A 20,559-nucleotide genomic window follows, 5' to 3' on the forward strand; every position below is an offset into this window, starting at 1 on the left:
ATATTTTGCTATGACTCTTCCTTCAGTTGTTTAAACAACACCCTACAACCACCAATTGTATGTTATATTTACACCTAAGAGGACATACCAGATAGATATAATTTATGTATACGTGCTTGTGTGTGTCTGTACTCATAGAGTATAATATATACAAGTGGGATAATAACCAATGTCTACAAATAAAAAGATATATTATGCAGGATGTTTTTGTTTCTGTTTTTTTTTTAGGTGAGAAGTGTATTTATTTAGAGAGATACACATTCCGTAGACAGAATGTGGTCCATCTCGAAAGGCGAGAGGCCTGCAGGATGTTGTTGATACTGAAGTATATCTCCCACCATCCCCCCCATATACCTTGAATTTTAGATATATATACACACACACACACACACACACACAGACATATATATTCAAATAAACTGCCACTCTACACTGGCAACACAGACTAGGTTATTTTCTATTTTTAGCTTTAGATATTTTTATTTTTTCCTTCTGCTCAGCCCTAAACCTCCTTAGGCTCTTTTCTCTGGCAGCTAATTTGCTCCAGCAAAATATCTGGTATTTGTAGGTTTAAGGCATATGTTTAGTGGTTTTCAAAATATTTTTGAAAACAGGAGAATTTACTGTGCCAAGGGATAAAGGAACAGCACACTCTTTATTATACTCTGTAAGAGATGAGACCAGTTAAGACCCTACAAAATCTCAAGAAAATGGCTTATGTGTCAACATATACTAAAAGGAAGTGGGTATAAATTGAGAAATTGGATATGCTGCTTTGACCCTATCATCAGATCTCTGAAAATATTCATGCAGTGACCTGGCTGATCCAACAGTGGTTGGGGAGAGAAAAGCACTGGAGCTGTGATACTTTGAACATTGCTTCAACGGGTTCACGGGAGCTACCTCCGGTTGGGAGAGTCATACCTGCACATCAGAGTTTTGAACACATTTTTGGGTTCTCTCTGTGCTGACACAAATGCCACACCTGATCTCTAATAGCAGGGCACCTGAGTTTGCTGCTACCCCTTCTCCTAGAACCAACAACTAAAGTGATTATGCTCATGCAGAACGAAATATCTCAGCATAAATGACAGTGACAGCGGTCAATTACTACTGGCAAGTCCATACAATCATTGAACTTCAGGGAGGCTGGGCACCTCCAATTCAACAGTAACACCCCAACTTCTCTCATCTCCATCCTTTAAGCTAGATGTAAATGTGTTTGGACCAGCTGTTGCCTAGACACTTTGTCAATGTTTACTGTCTGACTAGATTAGATTAGTAGGTGCTGCTGTTTCTGTTTCACGTTGTAGACAGTGCGAGCATTCACAGGCTCCAGCTGTGCTCGGCACGGTGACCCTCTCCTCCACTCCCCTCTTCATGGCCCCGGGAACATGAAGGGAGGACATCAGTGTGACTGGCAGACAGCTCTTCTGCAAGTGGGTTTTTCTAGGTCACTCTTCTGTTTCAATTAACATTTATATTTTCCCTGAAGAGTTCAGGATTAACCAACGCCCTGTTGATTGTCTCTCACAGCCCCTCTATGACGTGGGTGCTGTGAACAATTACAACAGCCGTTCCTGGAAAAGAAACCAGGCAATGGGGAAATTGGGATGAGGTGCTCAGGTTCACAGAGTACAGAAGAAGGACAGTCCAGGCCAAACCTCTGCCTTCCATACAATTTTAAAAAGAATAACTTTTAAGATACTATTCTTGGCGTAACTTTTCCAGTTTGATGGTGAATAAGCTTACAGACGAGAAACAGTTCTCCCCTAGAATTCAGAAAGCCTGCTTTCTGCATTCACACTCCACAGGCACCCCACTGTGCTTTGTTGAATAAAGTTGGTTTTGAGAACATTCCAGCTGAGGCCAATAGTCACCAACACCCAGCCTCACCATCAAACATGCATTCCTTGGGAATGTGAGAGAGGTCAGACAACTAGTTTTAAGCAGTGTTTATTTTTTAATCACAGCTCTGCTGAGAATTTCAGGAAAGCTGTAGACCTTCGCCCTAGAAAAATGCACATCTACAAACATACAACGTTTTGCCTATAGTTTGGGGTCAGGGTATAGTTCCCTGGGTTCCTGGAACTCCTGTATTAGTGAAGAAGTTATATTTTAGGGATTAAGGAATGAAAAAAAGTCCTGATTTAAAAGAATGAGTGATGCTATCACTCTTTGTTTTTTCAAGCTCTAAGGTGTAACTTTCTGGATGCTTCACTGCTTTGGCCAGTGGGTACCAATGGGCAAGAGATCCCATCAGGCCAGTGGAACTTTCTGAGTATCGTTTCAGACTTCTTTCTCTTCTCTTAGGTGTCAACTCTGGAATTTAATCTTTTATGTAGAAGGTGCTTCATTGAAGGGTTTTTAGATAGTTCATAGGGATTCTTTTTCTGATCAAGGCATCTTTACCTTATTTTCCAGGAGTTTAAAATGTTAGGTACTGTCTTTATTTAGAGGTATGGTTCTTCTATTAAATGTTAACATTAAATTGCTTAGGAAGAGATTAGTTTGCCTAAAAGACATACAAATTAATGTATACAGGAGATGTGTGTGTGTGTGTGTGTGGGTGTGTGTATAAAGTTCCAAAATATGTAGGCAAAAGGTGAAGAATGTAATTGGTCAGCTGTTACACCTATGTAACCCGATAGTGCTCTATGTAACAGAGCATGGGATGTATCTTCTGTTAGTGTTCTTTGTATCTCTGGAGAACAATGACAAAGACAAAGGCAGCCCTTCGGAAAGTGCATCTGCAGCTATGCTCCATTATATGTTCTCAAGAGCCTCTTCTCTTGATCCTGTCAGAAGTGTGTAGTGGGATGGCTAAACTCTGTGAATGTATTGTGGACACTTACTTGGGAACTTGTGTTCTTGGCTGAGAGCAAGTAAACGTTTCAATTCTGTAGGGAGAAAAAGAGAACAATTAGAGCTTGAACTACTAAAACAAAAGTCACTTGATCCTTGAGAATCACTGAGAAATCAAAGCAGACTCGTGAATGAACTGATTTTTCACTTACCTTCCTCATCTATCAAGTAGCTTGACGCTATTCCATCAGTGTCTGTTACATCGCAGGAGTAGATGCCCAAGTCTTCCATCCCGAGGTCTTTGAAGGTCATTTTCGTCCTTCAGAACAGAATAATTTTATAAGAAGAGAGGCCGTGTGGGGTCTGAGGGCCTGCACCCTGCCGGTCTCTAGGCATTTGCATGTCCACTCCCTTCACGTGGAGCACTTGTTCTGTCCCCCTTGCTGACCTAAAGTCCACTCATTCTTGCTGCTTCTGGGAAGACTTTCCTGACCTCCTCCTTTGGGCTGATGGTGACGGGAGGGGGAGCTGGTACAAATCTCCCATCCCCAAGCTATGATGCGTGTCGATGCACATCCCAAATAAAGATATTTTTAGCTGATCAACCCTTGCTGGGCAGCCTGAAATTTTTCTTCTTCACAGGGCAGAACCTCCTGATGCCTCTCTTATGTCAACCCTGCACTTCCTGTTTTGGAGGTTATCACATGGCATCAGTATTGCCTAGTTCATTAACTATATACCTCCACTGAATGCCTTTTGGGACGAGATCTGTTTTGTTCACTGTTGTGTCCTCCGGCCTCCATACCTTGTCTAGCACATAATATGTGCCTAATAAATACTTGTGGAATGAATGAATGAATGGGTCAGTGGTCTAGTTCTCTTTGTTTTCTAACTTTGGTGAGTCACATTGCTGGTCAGGGACTAAGATCACCCAAACATTTATAGGTTAATCAAGGAAAAAAAAATTATAGCTTGATTGTCTTTCCTTTGACCAAAATTATGTTTCACTTCAAGGACCTTACAGCATAGTTACAGCAGAACGTCTTTTAATTATTAAATATATTCAGTATTTCCTTGCTGTTTTCCAACAAAATTACTATTTCTTTCTTTTATTTTTGAGCTATATTGGGCTTTTGTAATAGAAATAATACTTAGGAATATTTTGCTTTACTAAATATAATCCAATCTGGTTGGCACTATAAAGATATGAAGCTTGATAAGTAAGGTGAAATAAAAAGAAATCTTGAGGCTGAAAGGAAGTAACAGATCATAAAATTAATCTCCTTCACTCTCTGCTATTTTACAGAAAAAGAAATCCAAGGTCCATGTAATTAAAAGCTGCCCCAGGTCACACAGCCGGCTCCGGGTAGAGCTGGGACTAGAGCTCATCTCTCCTGTGCTTCCCATACAGAGTTCTTTCCAGTACAGTACTGTGTCACTCACAAGTGGTGGTGAAAAAGCAGAACAGATTATACCCAATCCATTGAATCTACCATAACTTGAATCAGCAAGTTCTTCCTTAACCCCTCCCCATAAGCATCCTCACCATTACTTAAGATTTCAAAATTCTGTAGAATAATGAGAATCATCTTTGAAGTTCACTTTTATGCCAATTAAAGCTCTTCTTACATCATAAACGATGCCAACTAAAAACTGCTGCTCGCCATCTGCTTCTACAAGGATGAAGTCATTAGCCACTGCAGCCACTGACCTTCAACACACCCTGAAAGGAGTTCAGGGTGGAGATCAGGAATGAGGCGCTCTGTGCTCTGGAAAAACTGGCAGAACAGGCCTTCAGATAGCTAGGTATTTTTCAGGAGAAGATTTTATGAGCCCAATTTCTTGTATCTTCTCATATCTAGAAAAGCACTAAAATCATTGATGGAGACATCGGCTCCTTGTGACTAGCAGCAAGCTTCTGCCAAAATGTGTGCTTTGATTGCACGTTTCCCCCTTCACCAAAATCACTTCTATACTGACCTTCCTCCTTACCTTTTCGGAGCAGTTCCTCAGAGCTGTCTGAGATGCTGTCTCCTGGGCTATTGTCCTCATTTTGCCCCAAATAAAACTTAGGTCATAACTCTCACATTGAGCTTTTTTTTTTCAGTTGACAGTGAGATACATATGAGAAAATACTTTAAATGGACTAATGTGAAGAGTATTTTATAAGGATTGTTATTTTTTAAGGTTTATACTGGTTATGACTTTTTACATTTCCAGTTATAAAATATTTGTGATTTCATTCTCTTATTTGAAATGGAAAGCATACTTCATCCTCCTTTCATGAAAAGGAGACCCATAGTTAGGATTGAAATGGTGCGTACTTGTTGCCTTTGCTTTCAACCTCTAATCTTGGAGACTCCTCTGTGGGGACATAATCTTTGGACCAGGTGAACTCAGAATTTGGAGCCATCTGATCACATTCGAAGTTCAAGGAAATGACTCCATCATCATCCACATTTACAACAACTTCTTTGGTTCCTAGAAGATCAAAAACAAGGCACTGATAGTTCCTGGTAGAAGTCAATCACGTAAGAATTCCTTACCTTGGGATCCCTTACTGTAGCCTTAAAGCAGGGCCTTGAGCCTTTGCAAGCAAAAAGCCCCAACTGCTCGCTGCAACTGACAATCCTGCTACAATTCAACTTTTGTGTTGTGACAGAATTAAATGAATGTACCATGTTTCTTAGGTAGTGCTAACACCATGGACAGTACTGTTTGTTCAGGGCTGAAGAAAATTGGTTGACATGACCCTTGGGACAGTTACTGGAGTATGTTGACCATAGTAAGAAGGACAAGGCAGCCTTGGGAGAAAGGAAAGTTGAATGGTCCTTATCAGGGCCTAATTCATGACTTTTGCTTCAATATTACCCATATCTAACTAGTCATCAAGAAAGGATAGATAAGAGATAAAGAAACCAAAGGGAAATTGAAGGGGAGAAAGTAGAGGTAGTAAGAACTGCCTATATTCACATGTTCAAAGTTTGTAAATCATTTAAGAATGAAAAAAAACTCCATGGAAACAAATTCTGCTGATCAGGTAATCATAAATTAATCTAAAGATGCCATTCTAGATTAGAACAATAGAAACCTAGAAATGACTGTTAATTGAACTTTATGGAAATGAATTTCAAGAGATTCAAATGTTTCAAGATTAGTTTTTGGATTTTAAAAGAAAACAATAAGTTAATGTTTTGAGGGATTTTTTTTGAGGGTTATAATAAATTACATCTGCATTCAATATAGCAATTCAGAGTGTGTATAGCATATAAAATGTTCACATCTCTGCCTAAATCCAGTTTAAAAGGTAAAATGCTCTTCTCAAATTGCCATTCATTCAATTACCAGTCTACACTTAGTTTGTTTCCATAAATTAGGAAGAATATATTTAATTTCAGAAAGGTATAGTTTTATTTTTTTTAAAGTATAAAAAAAAATCTTTCAGTAGATACTTCCCAAGTGATGAAAGATTTTCTCTTCTAGATTGCATCATTCAATAAAACTTGTCAGGGGAAAAACAATTGCAAGACTCCTCCCAGGCGAAGGGCAAAACAAAACGAGTGCCTAAAGAGTGATTGGTGACATTAGGATGTTGGTTCCTAAGCCTGGCAGTTGGTCTAATTTGTGTCCTTATTGATAGTAGTGTGTGCTTCAACTATAAACCTCCAAAAAGTGATTTTTAGCACACAGAAAACTTAGAGAAGACTAATTCTAGGAGATTTTTAAAAATTACTTTTTAAAAAATAAAGGGTTATTTTCACATTTGGCTATATAGATAAACAGAAATAAAGATCAATTAAAGATTTAATTTTTCCTAAGTGAAATGTCCCCCATGTATTACTTTTAAGGGTTGTGTCTACTCCATTGGAAGTCACAGACCATGTTTTATTTCTATTCCCAGTAACACATGACTAATCCTTACATTAGGATTAATGTATAACATTGCTGTATAACAAATAACGAACAAGTTACTTAAGAAAAGACTGAGACCTAAGAATGCTGAGGTTTAGATGGTATTATAATACACAGCATAACTGAATCACAGAGAGTATAAATGGAAAATTTTCTGAATATCTGTATTGTTATAAAGAGGAAAGGAGAAGTAATGAAGTTGACTAAACCTTTCTTGCTATTTACATAATATCTATTTTGGAGGCATGACAGATTGTTCATATTAATCATTCATTGGTTTATTTGTAATCTCTTTAAAAAGGAAGTGAATCATCCATATGCCTGCTGTTTATTATGTTGGAGGCATGACTTAAGTTTACAGCAGAAAAAAATATTGCTTAGCTTAAGAGTCTTGATTTTTATTAAAGTGAAAGATTTGACGTTTCTACAAAGGAGTCATAAAACGGAAAGCATATGAACAATATAATTAGCTTGGCTTTTCTCTCAATTACATGGATAACCTTCGTACCGTAACACTTCACTCATTTGGAATCTTGCCCAAGACCAAGAAGTAATGAAAACAAGTCTCTAAGAGCCAGTGCTGATGTGACAAAGTCCATGCACTAGTATTCTTGAACACTCACTGGTGAATTCCATAGACTGTCACTTGGAATCTCTACTTAGCTTGAGATGATTCTAACAAGCTTAGTTGGTCAGTTTCTCTCAGTAGATTGAACCCAAAAAAGAGAGGAAAGTAAGAAGCTACTATCATCAGGAAAATGACAGCAGGAGAGGAAGCAGAAAACTAAAAAGCAGGCACAAAGACATTATTTAGTAGAGGGACAAACAGCTCCTCACCCCATAAGACGTCACTATATTGTAACGCTGGGCAATAAATAAGGTGGATACTTATGGCTCTGAGTCATTCAGAAAAAGGTAAATGAGATTAAGTATATTGCATCCAAGAAGTATGAAAGGTAGGTACTGAAATGTGTAATCTATTTTACGAGAATTTTCATCAAAGAGTCTTAGAATGAAATTTTAAATAATTGATGCTCTAGCAGTAAATTCTCAGGTAAATGGAACTACTGGGTATTTAAAACAATGCCTTTTTCAGGTTTCTGAATGACCAGATTTGGTCCCAAACCCATGCAACTTAGAGAATAGAAAAACCCTGCTTAGTTGTTGTCTCAATTGCCTCAGCTATTAAGAGAAGGATATAGAGCTGCCTCACTGAATTATTCTGGGCAATTAATTTTTGTAAAGTACTTGGAGATCTTTTGTGACAGTATGAAATGAAACAAAAGATGTTATTTTTAAGTCCCAGGCAATATGTGTGTTTCCACTTTAACCTATGAGTTTTACATCATTACTTTGTAGCTGGGTTCTAATGTAAAAAAATGTAATAATTTCTACTTTTAGAAAACAACATGGTAGTTTTTGAAAGTCTTAGATCAAAATTTGTGATTTGAAATTAAGTAATTGCCTGGAGGGGCAAAATAAAAAGTAGGGATTAGATGTCAAGTCAACTAGTATCTGAGTGTGCTCATCTGTGCAGCTTTTCTTGATTAATCATATCAAATCAGGACATGGTAGACAATACCTGTAGTGGATAAAAGAGAGGCATGAACATTTCCTCAATTTATGCTCACATAATTGTGGCTATGATGGGTGCTATTTGTTGATTTATTTAAATAAAGGGAAAAAAAATTAAAACTCTCTTCCATACTTCTGTTTTAAAAATCAAATACTCATTAAGATGAGTATTTGATTAATTTTCAGTTTTCAAAAAGTTGCACTGGTTGTTTATTTTATCAAGAACAGGGTTACATTCTACAAGGGCAGGGCTTTTGTCTTTCATATTTTCCATACATATTTACACATGCCAGGCACTGGACTGAAAAAACAGATTTAAATGAGAAATGTCAGTTTAGAATTGCAATGTTTATTTTATTGGAACTAGTCTTATTAAAGCTTAAGCATAACACCAATATTTTGATAAACAGACAAGATAAAAAAAAAAACCAACAAAGAAAACATTCTAGTCGCAGTGGGTTTCCTACTTATGCTCAGAATTTAAAGCTTGATCTCTTTCCTGACAAACAGTGATGCTGTCAACTGGCTGAAAGTGTCACTCTGAAAGTGATCATAATCACAAGACTTTGAAAAGTAAAATTTACTGAAAATAACTGACATACTAGTTTTCTAGGCATATTTCTTACACTCCACAAAAATTCTCTTTAGAAAATAATGTTTAGTCAAAATAACTTACTATTACAAGGAAAGAACACAGTTTCAACTGTATAAATATAAAACAAGGTTATTGTCTTAAAATGATTATGGCAACAAGTTATAGCTTGTTCCCTATTTGTCACATGAATTACAATGCTAATGCTCTCATACTCTTTCAACATGGCTTTTGAAATTCAAAGCCTTCTGTTACTGTTCAGCTTTAATTAATTGGTTAACATAGTTCTTTGAATAAAAGTGTTTTTAGAGAGTGACTTAGTAGACCAAGTATTTTATAATAATACCTATAATGGGAAATGGAATTGAAGTTGCCTTGGAAAAAAGGTAGACTCTTCCTGCATTCTGGGTTTATATATAGAGGAAGTCATTTTTGGAAAATACATAGATTCATAGATTCCTCTCTGTGTAATAAAGAAGGTGATTATGTTAATCTGGAAAGGACATTTTTTCCACATATTAAAATCTAAGAGGAATTAATAGTGGCGTTCCTTAAATGAAGGGATCCTGGATACATCATGGGCAAAAAATTCTAGTGAGATTTTACAAAAGATACATGACATTGAAATGGATGATTCTTTTTATAAGTGCTCTAGGAACACCAAGAGCAATGTAATGACAGCATTTCTAAGAGGCCCCAGGCTAGTCCACAACTACACCTGTGGAGATTAACCTGGTGCAGCGTCAGAGTGAAAGAGGTGCAGCTACAACACCCTCAAATTTTCTTTTTAGAATGTCCCATGGCCTGAGTTTTTGCCAAGCACTGAGCTGCTGTCAGTCCATGGTTGAACTCATAAATGTCTAAAGAGACACATTCACTAAATTTGACTAAAACATGAGCAGAATGGTTCCGATATTTAACAGGCAGGCAGCAAGTTTGATGTTCTGCTGTCAAAGTAATGGAATCCCTATGGATATTCTCATCTAGATGAAAGGCCATCTCACTTTCCCGCAGAGTTGAGCTGGGAAAGTGGACCAAAGTTTGTCAGGACTTAGATTTTTCTCAAAAACAACCTTTGAATCTTTTCAAGAATATGAAGAATTCAGTTAAGAGCAGAGGAGATTTGGCTATAGAAAATGAAGGAGATAATTCTGGTCTGAAAAGGAATTAAGAAGAGTTGTCTCTAGTCAGCTGCCCCAACCTTAAACAAATCCTTAATGAGGACATAGAGGAATACTGGATTGCGTGGAACGGCATTTTAATAGTCCCTCCAGGCTTGCCACTACCCCCAGTAAGTGAATGGGTTAAAGTACGGCCCAGGGCTAAAATGAACTTTTAGGAAATTAACTCCAGCCCATAATAATAAAACTCCAGCAAATAATGATTTTAAAAAGAGATAAAATTTAAAAGTGGGAATTCATCTTCTCACACATTTCATAAACTTATGTGAGAATTTTCTCATATAATTTAGTCTTTTATATCTGCATTAATAGGACACTTTTATAAGTTTTATTCTTTGTCCTTCTCCATGGTGTGCGCGAGTGTGTGTGTGTGTGTGTGTGGTGTTTAAAAAAACTGGAGAGTGGGACAGAACAGAAGCAGACAGAAGTGAACAAATGTAATTGGCTGCCTGTAACGCTGAGGTCCCCTATGTGGAAGACAGGACCGCTGGCTGACCCACCAGCGGTCCTGGTGCTACATCAGGGCCTCCACTGGACCTCTGCCAACTCACCCTTCATAACCAGGGCGTTCATTATGAGACACTAGGGTTAGGTTTCCACGCTGTGGCTGCAAAACAGAGTCACACTCTCTCGCCAAAACATGGTAGCCATTCATTATTTTTTTCATCTATAAACCAGGTACTAGGCTATCGACATATAGAGAGAAGACAAAGTTCCTATTTTGAAGGAGCCCACAATCTAAGGCACAGTTCACAAACCTTGAATTTCATAACTGAATTACCCAAGGAGTTAAACAAACAAACAAAAATGAACCTATGCCCAGGCTCAGTCCTGGAGACTCTGATTTAATTGGTCTGGAGTAGTCTAGAATGGAGTCAGAATTTTCAAAAAGTTCCTGGCATGATTCGAATGCAATGTACTGTCAAGGTTGAAAACTACTTTGCTAATGGGTGAAAGAGAGCAATAGTGAGCAAATGTAAGTGAAGTTTTCTAAATTAGCCAGTTGAGCTAATCTTTAATAGTCAGCCTGGCTTCCTGCTTCAGAAGCCTTCAAAGCTCCACCTCAAGGCCACTGAGCCTTCTCAGCCCTACCAGGTTCTATAACCTATCAATTTTCAGAAACTGGGATTGGTTAGTAGGTTGTCAACTCAATCCCAGCTCATTATTCCTTCTGGAGCTCCGTTTTTCTAACCTGCCTTGCTCTTGGTGAGAAGTCCTAACTTCCAATAACTCAGTTCCTGCCCGGGACGCTGCCTGGGTCTGGGTTCTCCTGCCCCTCACCTCAGTTCTCCTGCCTGCCGCTGGGTCTCTGGTAAGAACACCTGCAGCCTGTTCTGCCAGTTATTCGTTGCCCTCCAGATCACCTGCCACACCTTGGCAGGTCTCTCTCTTGCCTCCCGTATGATCTGGTTCACTTTGTCTCCACCTACAGCCCAGACCTGATACAATCAACATAGATACTGTTTGAAAAATATCAAATATCAAGACTAGAAGTGCCTCTCAGGTACCAACAAACCTACTCTAAATATTTTCCAGCTTATTCTTTTTACAGGCTTGTTTAGCTACTAGATTTCTTGGTAAGGCACAGCACACTTAGTCCATTTTGATCCTCATTACCAGCACCATCAGACTTTGCAGTAGCGGCTGAGCTACATCTGCTGGCATTTTCGTCAACTTCAAAGGGAGACCATTCACCCTACCAACCCCAGTGGATTAGGTTAACTTTTAACTGGAATTCAAATTGCACTTGAGGTATCTTGTTAGGTTTATTTGAGGTTTGCTGTTACATGATAAGCTTTATTCTCTATCTGAAATTTTAGTAATGTGTTCCAAAAGGAGTTGTTCTTCTGAAATAGCAATCCAAGTTTCACGTTCCAAACCTTGCAACTGATAACAGATCCCATCCCACCCCCAACCCCGGCCCCAAACATTTTAGCATAAAATAAATACATGGTTAAAAGTAATATATTGGTATTTAATAAAGTTAATAAATACAGACAACCTTAGGCTACATACAAGTTTTTACAGGGATTTTTGAAGCCTTAACACCTGTTTATAGACTATTCATCTTTGGGAAATATTTTGTGAACCTCTAAGCTCTCATCATGCCGTGCTGTAAACTGTTTTTCCACTAGCTCATAAGCCCAGTGGGCGGTGACAATGTCACATTACTCTACTTGTGGTGCCCACACAGCACCTGGCATGAAGCAGGTGTTCAGGAAACACATAGTGCAAGAATGAATATGTCTGTTGCATATGGAACCAGCCTCAGTGTCCTGGGTTTGGGCTCCTTCATGGCGATGCTTCAAGTCAAGCATCTTGACTCTGTGCCTCCCAGGATTTTTCCCCAGGCTTGAGCCAGTGGTTCCTGAGCGGGTTAGTCTGCTGCTGTTCAGTCTGCAGCTGCTGTTAGTAGTTATATTCTGGGAATGGAATGGCCACAGAATGACTTTGGGCGCCTTGTTCCAAACGAGTGAAACAAAACTCTCCCCCAGGAGCTCACCAGCAGACTCCTTTCTGATGGTAAATTTTCCACTAACATCCTGACTGGCCACCTGCCATTCCAAGGGTTATTGATGAGAAAACAGGAAATCAATTTAAGCTTTCTTTAGTCAATCAGATTTGGGTTCCACTGCTTAAAGGGTACTTTTAACCTATCAATGACTAGATAGTTTATTTGTGTAATAATCTAAATGTTCTTACAAGGGCAGCCTCACAGTTGGGCTCTTCTGCATGTCTATTGGCACCCTATATATCTGCACAGTTGGCACCTGAAGGGTCTGATTTCTATAGGAATGTGTGTCCTCATGTCTTCATGTGTCACCTTTTACCTGGCATTTGGGCTCCTAGCATTTTTCTATTTTCTCATGAAGTTTTACAAAGAGTACTTATATGAGGTATGGCACTCTGTCCAGACACACCTACCACACTTTGGTACAAGAAGGTCACTTCTGTCGTACCCGGTGCTAGAGGGTAGTTACAGGAGTAGATGAAAGCAGTTTATGAAGTAATAGGATGAAAGGGGCAGGTACTTCCTCAAAGGATACATTAGATATTCTTTTCAAGCAGCATGAAGTGAGAGCAGACTTTTCTATGTTTACATTCTTTTCTCATCCTAAAAACAAATATTACATTATATACCTGCTCTTTATTTCAGTCTGAAAATAGGAATGGATTAAAGTGAGAGTGCTTGGACTAGAATGAATATAAACTTAAAATAACTGGTTAATACTTTTTTTTATCCTCTTTCATCTCCAGTGATTTCTTTCATGTAAGTTTAATGAACTGAAATTTATAACTTTGAAAAGGAGATTAAATGACAAAATAAGTATTATATAATGATCTGAAACTACTTGCACAGTGAACACTATAAACTTTGTTCACATAACAAAGGGAAAGACTGTCTTTCCTAGTCCAATCATGGCATCTTGAAACTGGGAAGTGAGGCTGCCTCAACTCTACAGATCATTCAATTAGGACCGCTGTTAGTTTAATCCAGGGGTCAGCAAACTATGGCTTGTGGGCTAAATCTGGCCCATTGCCTCTTTTCATACGGCCTGCAAGCTAAGAATGGTTTTTACGTTTTTAAACAGCTTTTAAAAATAAAAAGAAGAGGGCTTCCCTGGTGGCGCAGTGGTTGAGAGTCCGCCTGCCGATGCAGGGGACATGGGTTCGTGCCCCTGTCCGGGAAGATCCCACATGTCGTGGAGCGGCTGGGCCTGTGAGCCATGGCCGCTGAGCCTGTGCGTCCAGAGCCTGTGCTCTGCAGCGGGAGAGGCCACAGCAGTGAGAGGCCCGTGTACCGCAAAAATAAATAAATAAATAAAAAATAAATAAAAAGAAGATTAATATTTCAAGACCTGAAAACTAGTTATAATTCAAATTTCATAATGCATGTAATGTATCATATTACATAATGCATATATCAAGCACAATAAAGTTTTATTGGCACATAGCCATGCTCACTAATTTATGTATTGTCTGTGGTTGCTTTTGTGCCACAGCAGAGCTGGGGATTGTTACAGGGACCATATAACCATAGAGTTGAAAATATTTACTATCTGGCCCTTCACAGAAAAAGTTTTCTGTCCTCTGGTTTAATTTAGTAGCTACAATTATATAAATCCTACTTTTGTTTAAGGATCATGCTTGCTACCTGGGCTGTTCCAGCTTCCTCTGTGATGGGAAAATATTCTTGTGGGAATTAATGGCCATAGTATAATAGGAATAACGTCCCAGGAATGTATGCTTTAAACAGTTGGTCCAGGAAGCATAATTTGATCAAGAACTTCCCTGTTTTTAAGTATGAACCAGAGTAGCCCTGGACCACTACAAACGTGGCTCACCCCTGCCCTAAGGTCCTGTGATGGGGTAAATGATTGTCATGTCCTATGCTCATTCTTATCAATCATTCGGCTAGCATACACTGATGATTTTGAAAATGAGGAAAAGCATAGAAGTAAGGTTGAATGTTACTTTGGTATCTTACACAGATGAGATTAACGAAAAAGTAAAAGCCTACCTGGACGGGTTTCTGCCACAACAGGCCCAGCAAGGTCAGACGGCTTCCCGACACCTGCCTGGTTTACGGCTCGGACTCGGAACACATAGCTGACACCCTCTTTGAGGACTTGCACCTGGAAGAAGCAGGTATAGAAGTGATAGGTGCTTTGTGTCATTTGAACAGAAGTGCCCTTCCTCTGTGGTGGCAATTCAATTATACAGCACAAAGGGCACAGGACTTGGGTTCTGAACTTCATTCTGTCAAAGACTGTGTGTGGCTTCAGCTAAGACTTTCCTCTCTCTGGACCATGTGTAAGTAGAGATTTCCAAGATCCCTTGAAACTCAGATGCTGTTTCTTTTTTAGATAATTTAATGGCCACCACCATCAGAAACAGAAGACTAATACAGGTATGCTTTAAAGGAGTCAGCCATCTTATTCTTTGGTCAAAAGACAAATTACAAAGTGCTCAGGAGAGCTTATATGCTGCCCTTTTTTTCCTGATCCTTTTGAGACATTCCATGAATAATTTCAGATAAAATTTCTGACAAGAGAGGGGAATTACAAGCACAGATCACAGATCATGGATCACTTTCCGTTTAAAAGCATGTTAAAGCACTAAAACAAAAACAAACAAAAATTGTCCCTATAAATATAATACAGCTATTTCTCACTAAACAGACAAGCAGGGACTTCCCTGGTGGCACAGTGGTTGTGAATCCGCCTGCCAATGCAGGGGACGCAGGTTTGAGCCCTGGTCCGGGAGGATCCCACATGCCATGGAGCAACTGAGCCCGTGCTCCACAACTACTGAGCCTGCACTCTGGAGCCCACAAGCCACAACTACTGAGCCTGCATGCCACAACTACTGAAGCCCATGCGCCTAGAGCCCATGCTCTGCAACAAGAGAAGCCACCACAATGAGAAGCCTGCGCACTGCAATGAAGAGTAGCCCCCACTCGCTGCAACTAGAGAAAGCCCACGCGCACCAATGAAGATCCAACGCAACCAAAAATAAATACATAAATAAATAAAATTTTAAAAGCGATAAAATCTTAATAAATAAATAAATAAACAGACAAGCAATTAACATGATTGTGAATTTTAGTAATTTGTGAATAGTCAAATATATTCAAATTCCAAATCCTCACATTTTCAATCATCAAGAAGATGTTTTCTGAGGACCTATATTATATGTGTGCCACCAAGCTAGAGTTACAAGAGCATAAGAGAAGTAAAAAACATATATAATATGTTTTTATACAACAGTCCCACTTCATAATTTTTTGTGACTTTCTTTGGGTTCAGCACAGTCTCATTAGTATTACAAATACTGTCAATATTTTACAAAAATTATCTTTTCCTTTTTAGAACATGTGACTTTTAAAAGCTATATGTATTTTAAGAAGGAGTTTATTACACACAAAGGGCACAATTTTTCCCCATAGTGTTGTGATGGAGATTAACAGCCAAAATGGGATTTAAATCAAACAAAGCTAGAATATACTTATTCAACTAAGCGAAGTGTCTGTGACCATGTATTTAGATGAGCTATGTATTAAATTGTTGGGTTTTTAATCTAATTATTTAATTGTATTGTGTTTATGGTAACAGAATGTCACTACTTATATAGTGATAGCTTTCACTGGAGCTAATGGATTTTTGAAATGAATTTTAATCCGTGAATGAATTTAGGCACAGGCTAAATGCATAAGAGTTTGATGTATTTAAATTCTATACTTAGAAATAATGCCAGGCAACTGTGGATCTACAGAAAGGAACAGAAACATTTCCTTGTCGTGATAAAAATAGACCAGTTGCCAGGCACCTGCCATATCTGCACCTGCCACTTAGGTAATATGTGGCTGTGAGTCAGATTTCTGCCAACACGGCACAGGAAGTGAATCCACTTCCTAGTGTCTAGTCACTGAGGTGACAGGCACACCCCTCCACTCTTCCATCACCGCAGGGGCAATGACTGCTGGCTTAAAGCACTAGAGATGCATAATCTATATCCTCCACCCCTTCCAATTATTCAGTCCCTCTCACCACATTGTCTCAGCAGATTGTAATTACCAATCAAGAAGGAAGCATGAGCTCTGTTGGTTAAGCCTTTTGGTGGATAGTAATGCATCTTTCACTCTCTAGGAACCCCTAGACACTCAGTGCTAATGTGAATGGGGGTGCTTCTGGCAGAAACCGGTTAGGCCATTATGTTGCAGTGCCATGGTGCTAAAATCTCCTGTTCCTGGAGCTATATGTCCTTTCCTCACTTAAATTTGACAGATTAAACTTTTTAACATGCACATTTTTCCTCCATTTCAGGGCTGAAACTTTTCTGAATATGAAACATCTGGAAAAGTGACTCCACATCAAAATGGGTATGGGGACTATAGGACATCTCTACTTTTCTTCTTTATGCCTTTACTGCTTGAATTTGTCATCATAAGCATGCATCTGTTTTATAATCAGAAAAATCAGTAATTCTATTTTTGCTTTAAAAATTGTGGCCAAACTCTAAGGTCATTTCCTTACAGAAAGTTCATCTTCTGGTTTGTGAGGGGCACTCAACCTCAGTCTCTCTCTTTCCCCTAAATTTCCCTTTCTTCTTCTTCTTTTTTAAAAAAATGAGTGACATTAACCATTCTTTGATGTGTTTAAACTCCATTATTTTCTCTTCCTACTCATTTTTCCTGGGCTCTTGGTCCCCTTTGCTTGGCTTCTCACTCTCACTTGGTTTCCCGTGAGTCGGGCTCCTGGGGTCCTGTGCTACAGCAGATGGAGGATTTGGAAGTCATGCTGGCCATAGGCACACACCACCATCATCTAGGATGTGTCCGACCTTTGTTTTACACTGGCCTTTGGGGATGTCTTTGTATCTAGAGGCCTCCTGACTTCTCTGGACAGCCAAACAGCACCCTAGGCTCCAGACCTTCCTTGACCTTTTCTCTTCCCCACGAAATGTGACCTTCCTTATCTCCTCATGGTATTGTAAGGGGCTGGAGAGCTTACTGGCACATGGGAAGCTGAGTTAATGGCATGTTGGATATAATGGTTTAAGGGTCATCTCTCCTGGAGGGTACATTTACATCTTTTTATAGGGACCCCAGAGAGTGGCTGCCCTAACCCCAGAGAGTGGCTGACAAATGGTATGGACTTTAGTGGCAGGTTGACAAGAGAAATCTCTTAAACCAGGTATACTCTGAAAATCCTCCAAGGCCCACGCCCTGGGTGGTGGCATATTCTGCCAACAGATAAGACTGCACACTGAATGCACTGTGAAGCTTCCTGTTTGACTGTGGTCATACAGTCACACTTCATTGTACGTAACAAGAACTGGAGTCATATTCCCCACAGTTTCTGAGGTCTTGTGGCATCAGGGTCTCCAGATGCCACTGCTGACAATAGGGGGAAACATTCTTTTGAGATTTCTATTTGGTACTAGTGAGAGAGTCAGTGGCTAGAGCAGAACAGTCTCTGGCAGATAGAGTTAGAAACTGGTTCAGTTGGAACACTCTAGAGGAACCTGGAAGGCAGTGACATGGAGAAGGGTGAGAACAAGGTCAAGAGTTGAGGCAACTCATTCCTCTGGTCCCTGAGAGCTCACGTGAGCACAGGGGTGAGAGGGCAGGGGAGGTAAGGCCGACCACGACTCAAAAGGATCAGCAGTTAAAGGCTTACAGGCATGAACTCTATGAAAATAACACCCTCAAATCAAAAACCACCGGCAAAAAAATTCGAGGTAGGAATGAGAAAGTCACCTTTTGGAGATGGTAACATCTTAAGACTGTGAGTAACAAAAATGTGAGGTGGGTAAGTGGAGGCGAGGAGGGACAGAAGAGGGAGGAGGGATCTTTCCTAAAGCCAGGCAAAGGGATTTGTGTCAAATTACAAGCAAATTGTTTTAAGTATCAGAAACATCCCCAAAACCTCACCGACTGCCAAATGGAATCCTACCAGGATCCCAACACATGACACAGACCAATGATGAGATGCTCTGCTTTATCTCACTGACTTTAAAGTTAACTTCGTTAGAAGAACCGTTTTCCTTTAAAAAAAAAAAAAGATTTTCTCAAACTGTGAGCATCCTCTTACCCTCAGGTATGTGTTTTTCAGAGCCGCCTCATTGAGTCCTCGCCACTGGTCCTCTTTGGCACTGGCCTCCTTCATGTCCACAAAGTAGCCAGTGACCGGAGTCCGTCCTGAGTGGACTGGAGGCTTCCACTGCAGAACCAGGGATGTTTTTCTGACTTCACTGTACTTGAGACTGTGCGGTGGTCCTGAGAGGGAAAGAGAGGCTGATGCGTAACAGTCATAATGGAGACAAGAAAACTCCAATGTGTGTAAACCTAGAGCCACATTTAAGGTCTTAAAGCTGAAGCTAATGCTGGTGTTCTTCTTTTGTAAAATCTACTACTCCCATGGAAACAGGTATTCCGTGCTCATTTCATATCAAGTTTCCTCAACAGCTCTGTATCAGCCTATTAAGACCCTTTACGGGCAGCAAGTGGTTAAGGCCAGTTCAAGGTGCCCTCCAGCAGCTGGATGAAGCCTTGCCCTCAGGCTGTCCTCAGGCCTGTGTTCCTCACCTTTTATCATAACAGTTTAATTTGGTTGCAGGTTCAGTTTCAGATTATTTTTGGATGACAATCTGAAAATACCCCGCAATCTCAATTATGGCGAAGAAAGCAACTCTCTTTGATGGCTTATGAATATAGAAAAATATATATATTGCAAAATATATATCCCTCCCTCACTGGAGGGATATCTTTCTCGTAAAGCATATATCCCATATAGGGGTAAAAACAAACTACAATTGTGGTTACAAAGAACTTTCACCAAAACAAATACAATCAATCCCATGGGCCCTGAATCTATGCTAAACCCTATCAGGTATTTTACATTCTTTTATCTCACCCATCCCTAAAACAATTAACAGAAAGCTCAGAGACACCAAGGAACTTGATCAACCTGTTCAGGAAGGAAGCCAAATACTTCTGTGTGTGCTCTTTGCACTCTTGGGCGAGTCCCATCTACTCACTGATGGCCTGCATCTTTGCATGACTACCAGCTGCTATGAAGGTGATATAGTTATTTATTTTCTTTCTTTTTTTTTTTAAAGGATATAGTCAGATTTGCACTTTATTTATTTATTGGCTGCGTTGGGTCCTCGTTGCTGTGCGCGGGCTTTCTCTAGTTGGGGCGAGCGGGGGCTACTCTTTGTTGCAGCGTTCAGGCTTCTCACTGCGGTGTTCAGGCTTCTCATTGCGGTGGCTTCTCTTTGTTATGGAGCACAGGCTCTAGGCACGCGGGCTGCAGTAGTTGTGGCTCGCAGGCTCTAGAGCACAGGCTCAGTAGTTGTGGCACACAGGCTTAGTTGCTCTGCAGCATATGGCACCCTCCCGGACCAGGGCTTGAACCCGTGTCTCCTGCATTGGCAGGTGGATTCTTAACCACTGCACCACTAGGGAAGTCCCTTTATTTTCTTTTCTCTTTCCTCTTTTTTTTTTTTTTTAAATAACAACTGGTTTCTAACCAACCAATCAAAAGCACCTGAACTGACTCACAGTGGCCTGAGAGCCAACTACAAGCGCAGACTCCATCATGCTATGCTTTGGCATTTTGCAATTGATCACCGTGTTTTTTGGGCCCTTTTCCTCAGCTTAATGGTCACTGGCAATGAGTCATCCTTGTCTCCTGATGATGCCTTCTGTGGAAATAGGTTTAAATAACACCAGTACCTTACGCTGGTGTGGAGTGCTCTGTTTTGCAAAGGGCTTTTATGACCATTGTCCTGTGTCATCCTTAGAAGCCAGAGAGGCATCCCAACAGGTAGCACCAGCCCTTTCTTCCAGAGAAGGACCACTGTGCTGCTGCTTCCTACCCCCTTGTGTCTTGGAATGAGCAGACCTAGTTTCCAACCCTAACTGCCACTTATTGCCTGTGTGACCTCCTGGGTATCATTTAGCCTGAGTCTGTTTCTTCATCCGAC

The 20,559-nt window shown here is 40.0% G+C and overlaps 1 protein-coding gene across 1 annotated transcript in view; it reads right to left on the bottom strand.

Annotated features, from left to right (window-relative positions):
- Window positions 1–20,559, bottom strand: part of MYOM1 (myomesin 1) — a 143,520-nt gene that overhangs the window by 23,033 nt on the left and 99,928 nt on the right. The window contains exons 21-25 of the mRNA XM_029226169.1: window positions 18,663–18,847; window positions 14,588–14,702; window positions 5,130–5,286; window positions 3,018–3,124; window positions 2,856–2,900 (exon numbers count right to left, since the gene is read on the bottom strand). Coding sequence (XP_029082002.1) covers window positions 2,856–2,900; window positions 3,018–3,124; window positions 5,130–5,286; window positions 14,588–14,702; window positions 18,663–18,847 — 609 coding nt within the window. The remainder of the gene's footprint in view (window positions 1–2,855; window positions 2,901–3,017; window positions 3,125–5,129; window positions 5,287–14,587; window positions 14,703–18,662; window positions 18,848–20,559) is intronic.

This window comes from Monodon monoceros, unplaced genomic scaffold (assembly GCF_005190385.1).
Source record: "Monodon monoceros isolate NGI ecotype Baffin Bay Population unplaced genomic scaffold, NGI_Narwhal_1 Super_Scaffold_1, whole genome shotgun sequence".
Taxonomy (NCBI): domain Eukaryota; kingdom Metazoa; phylum Chordata; class Mammalia; order Artiodactyla; family Monodontidae; genus Monodon; species Monodon monoceros.